At 32.6% G+C, this 11,424-nt stretch overlaps 1 protein-coding gene across 1 annotated transcript; it reads right to left on the reverse strand.

The window, feature by feature from the left end:
- Window positions 1-5,093: 5,093 nt before the first annotated feature.
- LOC129895953 (endoglucanase 8-like) lies at window positions 5,094-7,427 on the reverse strand. Its single transcript, XM_055971744.1, has 7 exons — window positions 7,257-7,427; window positions 6,550-6,957; window positions 6,284-6,376; window positions 6,024-6,191; window positions 5,823-5,931; window positions 5,584-5,741; window positions 5,094-5,486 (listed from the first exon to the last, which is right to left on the reverse strand). The coding sequence occupies exons 1-7, from the start codon at window positions 7,410-7,412 to the stop codon at window positions 5,163-5,165; spliced, it is 1,416 nt and encodes a 471-aa protein (XP_055827719.1). The 5' UTR covers window positions 7,413-7,427; the 3' UTR covers window positions 5,094-5,162.
- Window positions 7,428-11,424: the final 3,997 nt, after the last annotated feature.

Below are 11,424 nucleotides of genomic sequence, written 5' to 3' on the forward strand. Positions count from 1 at the left end.
TCAAAAATCAGTCTAACTCAAAGAATAAAGGCCATGGGCCAACAAATCAACTCTAATATTTGTCAATATAAATAGTTTGACAAGAATAATTTAAGGAAAGAAATACTTAATCGACGCATCACTATTTAGTCTATGAAGCCTCTATCACTACTATTTAATTGGTGCCAATGACATGTTCATGGCTACCTCAAATCAAAATGAAAAGGGCTAACTCGATGCAAGAATACATAGACGGTGTCCTCCGAATGTAGGGGAGGACTCACCAATACGCTGAGTACGAATAGATCCCCAATGATGCTCCTATTAACGATCTCTTAACCCTGTCTCTGCATCATGAAATAATGCAGGTCCAAATGGACGTCAGTACGTAGAATGTACGAGTATGTAATATGACAGAATGAAACATACCTCAAGGAAGAGTAGCAACGGTCCAAATATCTCAAATCAGAAAGATAAGAGAGACTCAACAAGGCGTCATAAGTCTAAAGTAATAATACATTTTTTTGACAAAGACCAATCATATACCATACAGTCCAATCCAATCATACACAATACAGTTCAATCAAATCATTTACAATTCGATCCCTTTCAATCTTGTACAATCTGATTATATACACTCAACTCAACATTCAACTCAATAATCAAATCCAATCTAGTCACATACCATTCTATTCAATCCAATCACAATTCATCTAATCCAATCCGACCATATACAATCAACTCAACATTCAACTCAACAATCAGCTCAAAGGACTCAACTCAATACTATGCAAATTAGAATGTGCAATATTTTACAATTCAACTCAATCATCTACAATCAAATTCAAACCAATTATATCAAGCACAATCCATTCAATTAGGAGTTTCTCTAACCAACAACCATGACCATATGAGCGAGTGATAGTACAACAAGCCGACATTATTGCCACGTCTATTCATACCTTGTGAGGGCATGAACGAATCAACCAATCATGGATCCAATCCAACCAAGTCCTATAATGTCAGGACAAACATGTCGGGGAAGTATCCGACTTTAACGGTTCAATCCCCTCCTATGTTTGGCGACGTAGTTTATTGGTTCGAGTATGGACTGTACTCTTACCCAATTCGGTGCTCGATACTCCTCCCAAGACTCAATATGCTCATATCTATCAAGTGAGTAAAATACTCAAAATGCTCATTTAGTCTCATCGGACTCTTTCAAATCAACTCATCTCAAATCATCAAACTCTTCTCTTTAAAATCTATACAATCTCAACTCAATATATGTAGAAAATATTAAGTACATTTAAAACATAATTCCAACTCCTCAACTCAAACTCAAAATAGATACTTTAATGTAACAATACTCAACTCATTTAGAGGCTCCTCAAACTCAACTCATGCTTAAACTCCTTTTTAAATCAAAGATGAAAATAATCATTCTTTAGACTCAAAATAGTGTATAAATAGTTTATGCAAAAATGGTTCCAAAATCATTTATTTTCAAAATGCTCATAAAACTCCAACCACATTAAATTAGGTAAATCACATATCACATAATCACATTAGACTCCAATCCGTTCCATCACATAACATCCTCATTAATACACCTCTTTATCAATCATTCTACACATATTAAATAAGCACCATTAACGTCATCACTCACATCGTCATCAAAACATCATCATCACATCATTATCATATATTATCATTTACATCATCATCATATATTATTATTTACATCATCATCAAAGCATCATCTTCACATCAATCATCAAACATCTACTCCAAAATTCTTATTTTTGTCCTATGTTCATTTTATAGAAGCAAAGGGACATTCTTAACTAATCAATTCATTCTTTTCATTCCAATCAATACATATATATATACCCACAACTATCCATCTCAACCTCAAGACATTTATGACAAGAAATCTCATCTTGGGTTCATGTGAATGAAACATGAACTCATACTCTCAACAAAACTCAACTCAAGAATATCGTCAATACCTATAAATCTATATACAAAGATACATTTGTAGTTAATAATATGAAAAATAACTCTTTAGAAACTCAAGTCATTAAAATCATCAATCAACCATTTGTATCTAAAAACATTCCATAGTTTAGGGAAAGCTTTCAAGAAAACCTTTCTAGAAGGTGCAACTCTTTCACAACTCCTAACCAATACATCTATGGGCATATGGAAGAACTCAATCCATATTTTAGGTTAGCCTTACATACCTTGTTTGAAGACTTTAAAGAAAACCTTGTGGTTGGGTCTTCAATGGAGGACTTAAACCTTGAAGCTCTTGGAACTCTTCTTGTTGGAGAAGAAGAAGAAGAAGAGAGAGAGAGAGAGATAGGTTTCTAGGGCTTTTAGAGAGAGAGTGAGGGATTGAAAATGATCCCAAAATGTGTTAGGGCTGATACATATATAATTTGGGTAAGTTCCAAAATTACCCCTCCTCAAAAGTTTTGAAAATAGGCTAAAAATGCACCTGGCGCGATAGTGGCGCGTTGAGCCCTTGCAGCGCCAGGCTGATTACGCCTAAAACCTGCACACCTCGTAGTGGCGCGCCGCGCCAAGGACCAAACTACTGAGGCACATTCTTGGCTTGATAGTGGTGCGTTGCGCCCTTACAGCACCAAGGCCAATATTTTCTGGGTTCTGGAAATTAGCTTGAAAGACCCTGCACACCTTTTAGTGGTGCATCGCGCCAGAGCCCAAACTACTGAGGAATGTTTCTGGCGCGATAATGGCGCGTCGCGCCACTACGGCGCCAAGCCCAGTTTTCCTAGCAATTGCAACCTTGGCCTGAAAATCTCTACTATGCTAGTTCATCTTAGGATCGTGATATCTTTTGACTCTGAACTCCAAAAATTACATTCTTAGTGGCGTTGGAAAGAAGACTCGACGACCTTTAATTTGGTAGTCGTGGGCCACCCAGATTATCGTCTTTCAAAAGATAGGGTCATTAGAAGTCGACCCTATACACGAACTCATCCTAAAACTTAACCACAATGAATCTTTTGGACTTAGCTTGGTCCTAGGGGTCCTCTGTGACCCCACATCACCTCCAACACTCTTTAATTTCTCAGGTACTCATCTTAACTCAAGCACATACCTCGAAATAAATATGGTTGACCCTACCCGTGTACAAGAAAGGTCCGAATCTTAGGGAAAATTTTTTAGGGGTGTTACACTCTAAATCCCAAAATGATGGACTTGGTTGAGTATGGATCCAGACATGTGATTTCATTTGCCATGGTAAGGTATTGGACGGATGTGGCAATGACATCGCTTCGTTGTATCATCACTAACTCATAAGTAATGGTTGTCGATTAGAAAAACTCCAAAAAGTAAAATATTATATTTTTATATAATGAGTTATATTTACTTATTTATATCTTTTAAAACATTCTTTTACGCATATTGCATGCTTTATTGAGTTGAACTATTCTTAGAGTTAAGTCATACGAGTTGAGTATTGTTGATCGTATTTCCCTTTCAGCTATTTTACATACTCGTACATTTCATGTACTGGCACCTTTTGGCCTGCATCATTTTATGATGCAGATACAGGTGCTAAAGATCATCAACATGTGTTCCGTTGAATATCTATTTCCTTTTTGATAGTGGTGAGACCTCCTTGCTTTCGGAGGAATCATATTTTTTTTATTCGTTGCTTATGATTATTTTCTTTAAGGTAGCTGTGGGCTTGTCTCGGTACCTTCTTGATAGTGATAGAGACTTCACAAACATTAGATTGAGTAGATTGGAGTTGCATTCCTTTTGAGTTTGTTCTTATGAAAACCATTTCTTATGAAATTGAGTTGATTTTTAAGAATCGTTTATTTTAAGATTATTCCTTTATCGAGTATCGATTGGTTAGCCCACTTGAAAGTCTCCTTGTTATTGAATTGAGTCTTTCGCTGAATGATTGAATGAGTGATCAGACCAAGTGGTTAGCTTGGGGTCAAAAATGGTCTCCGAGTGCTTAGGCTACCCTCTCGGGGCGTGACATGTAGCATTTATCAAAAATTCTAATTATTCATGAATGAGACACATTCATCTTAGCATATCAAATTATGATAGTTTAGTACCTCATTCCACATTCATGTGCATTATTCAATCAATTGTCTTCTTTCAGACACGTTATGCACTGCTACCACATTCACATCAAAGAATGGAGCAAACTCAGTGGAATAGGTTTCATGATATTTTATCAAAATATATTATTTTACTTTAGTCATCATTATATAATCATTATGGTGCATTGAGGCTCAAACCTAATGTCTTATGCATATAAGGCGTGTTATGCCATAAATCGTGGGACTTGAACCCAACTTCTTTCATCATGGTGCACCAAGACTCAAACCAGATGTCTTACCCTCTTGGTGCGATTGGACAGGAATCCATCGTCTTATCCATATAAAGGCGTTTTAGGTCATAAATCAATGAGACTTAAATTAATTATCTAATCATCATGATGCATTAAGAATATAATTCGATGTCTTACTATTTTGGTGCGATAGAGCTTGAATCCATTGTCTTATGCTTAGGCCTTAACTAATGACATAATATGCCAAAATACATCAAGAATCACCATTGAACCTTTAAAATTTTACCACTTCTAATAATTAGAAATATAAAAATAAATTTAATCACTTTTGGCGATTATTAATATATAAGCATACGCTGTAGTAGTACACAAAGTTGAAATTGTTTATCTATTGTAATCAACATTAATAAATATAGCCAAAAAAAACACATACCTTTTATCACCGAAATTACCTGCAAAAAGTGGTGCGTTTCAATTAATATAACTTAGAAAAATTATTCAGTAAGATCCAGGGCCAAGTAAGAAGTACATGTAGCCAATAAGTCACAACAACCCGATAAATTTTAGGTGATGTTTTGTATATTTTCAAAAGAGTAGCAAATACATAAAGATGGTGCAAATTTTCTTTAATTCTTTGTATACAAACACAAAAGTAATAATACAAGTTTCAAGAGTGAGATAAAATATAAAAAGATTGTCACACTCTGTGCTTCTAAGTTGTAACCTTTCTTTCTGCCTGAAGTTCCAATAAGGTACACTTTTGACAAAATGAAGGAAAGGAAATTTCAATAATCTGTACATATTTGAGTTACTATGTCCATAAGTATATTCAGGACTAGGGATGTGCTTTAAAATAAGCCAAGAGGCCAACAAGTGGTGCATTTACATATGTAGCTGGTTCTGACTGGGCAGCATCAGGTCTAAAATCAGCAAAATAATCTTTCATATCAGGTCCTCCAACCACTGCCCCTATATGCAAGTTGGGATTTGGATTTTCGCTGAGGAAATATTGTGTCCCTTCTTTACATCCCATCTTCTCCGGATGTTGATCGATAGATGGCAATGAAGCCCCTCTATGGTGTATTCTTTGAGGAAATTTTGTTCCAAATCCAACCATGTATGACATGTTCATTGGATTTCTCCCAAGAATATAATTCACCTGCAGGCATCATATGTGCCTCCATCAGTTTAATTTCTTTCAAATTTGTTACAATTTCGTTGTTATTCTAATATGTTATCAACACTCACGATAATACCTGGCTTCTTGCATAACGAATTAGCATCTTTTGAGTTACATCAATGTTGCCACAACGAATTACTCTGCTCTTCATGTAGCGCGCATAAGTAAGAAGTAGAAATGACAGAGCTGTTGGATTTTGCATATTACAAATCCCGGATTTGTACAAGAGTCCACCTGAAAAAAGAATTGAGGATGAAAAAATTACTTCAGTTATTTTATTCTTTTTAAGTTGGAGAAAAGGGGAAAAAACTATACCTGGAGTGTATCTGACTGTATTTGTGGGAGATTCAGGCAATACGCTGCAGACAAATGTATCAGCGTATGGAAGGAAAGGGTTAGCATTTGAAGGGTTATCGAGAACAAACTACAGTAATGTCCACAAAAGTGAAAGATGTTAGTTTGAGTCAAAGACATAGAGAAGTAATTGTAGAAGCCTGGTTTAGCTCGTGGATAAACCTTGGAGATAAGCACATTGATACCAGCTTGCTTGGCATCCCATCCGAATTCTGATAAGCTGTTTTCCATGTCTGATTTGAAGTTTATTATGTTTTGCTTAACGTAGCTCCAATACTTTGGCTTTTTTGTAGCTTTGAGGAGCCATGCTGCAGCCCAAAGCAATTCATCCTGTTCAATTTTAATCATCCTTGTTAATTAGGACTATTAAGAACTTGCTGAATGTCAAAACAATTTGAAGATTATTTAGCCTTCATACTTACTTTGTATCCATTGTAATCGCAATAGAATGGGCACACCCAAGATCCTATGTGGTCATTGTAAGATCCCCTGTATTTATCCGCAAATTCAAAAAGCTGAAGAAATTCGTGCAAAAACAATAGCATTAATTTCACCTCAACTGTTTGTTAGTACCAAAAAGGAACACTCATAGTTATCTTATTAATAATATTTCCTCTGGTTCCAAACATTAGTTGTTATGGCAAAGTGAATTGTTTCAAAAAATTGACGGCTAGTAGGATATTGTTACCTGGACGGCTCTGTTGACAAGCAATTTGGAATATGCGGGATCAGTAGGCTTAAAAACCATGGAGGCAGCAGCTAGAGCAGCAGCAATTTCAGCAGAAACTTCAGAACCAGGAGCTTGTGCAGTTACTGCAAAAGCAGTACGAGGAGTGTCCATATCTTCAGGCCTTTCCCAGCAGTTGTGATCACCCTCCGCGTTACCTACTTGTGCATATACCACGTTGGGAATGTTTGTGGCCTTTAAGAAATAATCAGTGGACCACCTGATAGCCTCCATGGCATGTTGCAAGTCTGGTCCCATTGAATTTTTAAACTGCTTGACACTCCAAGCCAGCATGGTCGTTGTAAAAGCCATTGGAAAGTGGAACTTGACATTGTCACCGGCATCATAGTACCCTCCTACCAAATCCACCTGAAAAAAGATTCGCGTTTCTTTAAAATCGTGGCAATACATATTTGTACTAACAAGATTAGGAGTATGACCGGGATAGATTATACTCACCCCATTGGAGTTCAAGCAAATAAGATAAAAGACTTATGAATCTTGTCGTCTTAAACTAAAGATAACCAAAATATCATTTGAATCATGTGTTCTTAGACATTTCAAGTTGTTGGAATTAAAGAGTGACTAAACAGAGAAAGTTAGTGACTAAAAAGAGTAAAGATGCATAAATTGAGATAGAGGGAGTATCATATATTATGTGAACTTACACCCTTGTCAGCTCCATCAAGAAGAGCAGAATCCTTTCTCCAAGTCATGCGCTGGTTCGGGGGTAATTTACCAGACCTTTGTCCCTCGAAGAAGAGAATACTCTTTGTTAAGGCATCAGCATAATTAGGATTAGGAACGTTAATTGCCACAGCCATTGCTATCAAGCAGACAAATATTGCTGCTATTATTCTTAGCACTTGACAATTATGAGATAATTTTCTGCTACCAATCATCTTTCTCAATATTGGTCTTGGACTAGGTACGATTTTTGTTGTTTATTTGCCAGAAACAATAATTTGACATTATATATATACTTGTCCAAAAGAACATATTCCATCCCTAGTATGCTGTTCCATTAAGATAGGTAAAGCAAGCCTTGGAAATACAAGTTCATTCTACAAAAGCAGACTAATGATCTCTGATTGAAGTCTTCAGGGGATGGCAAAAATATCTGTGGGTATAGTCGTATAGACATTACAACTTTTTGAACTGTATTCATCTATTAATTAATGACATCTTTATCATATCGTACACAAACATCGGTATTATGGCGTATCTCATATAATACGGAAGTATACATGAAGTAACATTTATGAGAGGGAAGTTAGCAGGCTAGGACATGGGTGATTATATAATTTAATTTCATCAAGTTGGTGAGATTACGGATAGCAACTTGTCATAATATTAGCTCATGAACAAGAATACATCATAATACTCTCATTTTAAGTGATATCCAGAATTTGTATCAAACGAAAGCATAAACAGATGTAAAATCCAAATGGCCGACGTCCTCTTTTTCAAGGATTGCAAGATCTATTCCCAAATTGAAGTGAAATTTCGAACAAATTACATTATATTAGCGCTGACTCTAGTTATTGGTTGACTTTCAAGTTTCTTCGTAGATAAGCACCTTTAATACGCATATCATTTGTAAGGTTGACGTACATATCTTCATTCTTCATATCTTAGTATCAAAACTATTGCTATTTGTCCGTTCTAATTTATGTGATAATGTTTAACTGATCACGGAATTTAAAAAGGAAAGGAGGACTTTTGAAACCTGTGATCTAAATAAACTAGTCTCTCTATTTCATATTAAGTGAATTGTTAGACTTTTTATCAATGTTTAAAATAAGCGAATTGTTCATAGTTCAAAAATATTGTTGGATGTTTCTTTCATTTTTGCCTCTCATTCACATTTTCTAGATGATAATTTCAAGAGAGTTAATTACTCATATTTATATTTTACTTTGAATTATTTATATTTTCAAAAATAGTTTGAGAATAACTAAAATGGCAAAAGTGGAAAGTGAAGTTCAATTTATGTCTATAAACTTTTTTCTTAACTAGTTAAGTGTACGTGCTTTACACGTATATATCACGTCAATTAATAAAATCATATATGTAAAAATTAAAATTTAAATAATTGAAATATAATAGTTGGCATTAAATATATCTATTTAAATAATATAAATAAATATCGTATCTCAAATATGTTATTGTATATAAATAAATAAGTGGTGTATTTGTTGATGTTCTTTTTATGGGATAAGCAAGAATATCTTATGGATTGGGATATCTCATGATATCGGTTATAATAAGGAAAAATTACTTGATTGAGTGCTTTTTAAAAATTAATTACCGATTTTAGCGATATTTTTTATTTATTACCATTTATAGCAATATATAGCAATACTATGATAAATCTACACTTGTATTAAAAGTGAATTATGCATACAATATAAATGTATTATAAGTGTTTTAAAATATATATTATGTTTGTGTAGTAAGAACTAACATAATGTATTATAAATCTATTAAAATATGTGATAAATATATTATCCATCTATAAAACTTGTATTATATATGTTTTATAAATAGTTCTCTGCAATATGTATTAAAATTGTATTATAAATGTATTATAAGTTTTCACTGAAAAAAATATTTATTGCTATAAATGGTAAATATTTTCTTAATATTGTATATTTATGTAAGTTTCCCTTATAATAATCCCACCATTTCAATATAAAGAGTGAAATAAAATAATTTTCAGATTAGTTAATACTTTAAATTAAACATGAAATTAGTGATAGTAAAACCCAGGACTTATACTTAAGTTAGATCTTGCTAGTTTGCAAGATTTTAGAATCCAAAATTTGTCTAAGTCCAAGTTTTACAATTTTATCCAACCTCAACCATGTTTGAAAGAATCTCTTAGTTTTTAATTAACGATACGACACCCTATCATTTATCAACTTCAAATTCCTAACAATTAGGCAATTCTAATTTTAGCCAACTTGAAATTATATGTCTAATGAAATTTATTAAAAATTAATTGTGTATTTTGTATGTTTCCAATCAAGGAAATTATAAAGGAGTACAAATTGTAAGAAAGAGGTTTATATAAAGTAAGATTTGAATGAAATTTAAAGTTCTAAATGTTAGAAATTCATCTATAATTAGAATAAGAAAAAATTTAATTAAAAAAATTATATGACATCAAAATTTTAGATATTAAAAAAGTAAAAATTAGAAATTCATATATAATTTGAATAAGAAAAATTTAATTTAAAAAATTATTTGATATTAAGAATGTATATAGATAAATATAAATTGCACAACTTTCCTTTTGGCTCTACCCAATGGAGTCGAGACAAAATAAAGTTGCTCAATCACATTGTCTTGATTGACATATTCCGGGAGGAGTACGTACTAATATATAAAAGATTTAATTAAATGATAATATTATAAGTTTTTTTAATTTATTATAGGGTCTTTTAATACAATATAGATAAATTAATAATGCAATTTTTTTTTAAAAAATAAAATATTTAACCTTTTTCTGTGTGATGAAGTACCCCACTATAATTCGTTGTTATGTCCAAAAAAAATACCCAAAGTTCTCTAGATTTTCACGATTATCTTCCAACGAAATGGATTCTTGAATAAACAATGACAACGGTGATCTTTTTAGTTTTATTCTTTTTCACAATAAAGATTTTTTAATTAGATATTCAAGCAATTTGAACCTTAAATTCTAAAAGAAAAACTTAGGAACGAAAGAAATTCAATATTAAAGATGGTTTTGCTCTTTTTTCTTCTTCATGTTTTCTTTAATAGATAATGAATATCAAAGTATAAAAATTATAAATAAAAAATTCTTAATATTTATGATTAAAATCAGTAACATTAAGTTTGAGCATGAGTAGAAGAACTTTAACCTTGAGGTTATCCAAAAATAATTATTGCTGTTTTTAAAAATTATTTTTGTGAATCAAATTTAACCTGAAGAAATATGTAATAAATAGTGAAAATGAGAAATCAAGCTCTATTAATTATTTAACTTACTATATATAAAGATGTCTATTTATGCTTGTTGGACATGGAGTTCACTACTCTTCTTTCTATTCCCATATATGTTTATAGGTCTATATAATACAAACTCTTATATTACAAACTATCACCATGAAAGTTTCATTCAAACACAATCCTATAAAAATACTTAGACGTTATCTGCTAATATTTGGAGTTCAGATATTTTGTATTTCTAACAAAATGAATATAAAAAATTTCAGATCAAATATCTTTTTAAAAATCTATAAGCATCTTTTTAAACTCCGAGATTCTCATTCTATAGTTACCGTTCAATGGATGACTTCAAAACCCTAATAAACATCTATGAAATTATTATTTAAACAAAGAAAAAAATACGCAAACCTTTATTTGCCTGCCTACTTCATTCGGCAACAACAAACTTATTTCGTCTAATTATAAAATTTCAACTGAAAGAGAAGACACAAGAGATTATCAAAATGAAAGAAGTCATTGTCAATTATTAATTATGTATAATTCATATAATCTTTAAAGCTATCAAGTAAAAGAAAAAAGAAAAGGCATAAAAGATGATGATTATGATGTCACTACCCTAGACGTAACCGGCACTCAGAAACCATTTCTGGCTCTCAAGCGAACCACATAGCCTGATCACATATCCATTCATTCATTCGTTCAGCGGAAAGTTTAAAAATAAAGATTTATTTAGCGGGCAACTCAAATCACCCATCCAACTCAAAGAATAAAGGCCATGGGCCAACAGATCAACTAAAATATTTGTCATTAAAATAGTTTGACAAAAATAATTTAAGGAAAGAAATACTCAATCGATCC

The sequence above is a fragment of the Solanum dulcamara genome, chromosome 7 (assembly GCF_947179165.1).
Source record: "Solanum dulcamara chromosome 7, daSolDulc1.2, whole genome shotgun sequence".
In the NCBI taxonomy this organism is placed as follows: Eukaryota; Viridiplantae; Streptophyta; class Magnoliopsida; order Solanales; family Solanaceae; genus Solanum; species Solanum dulcamara.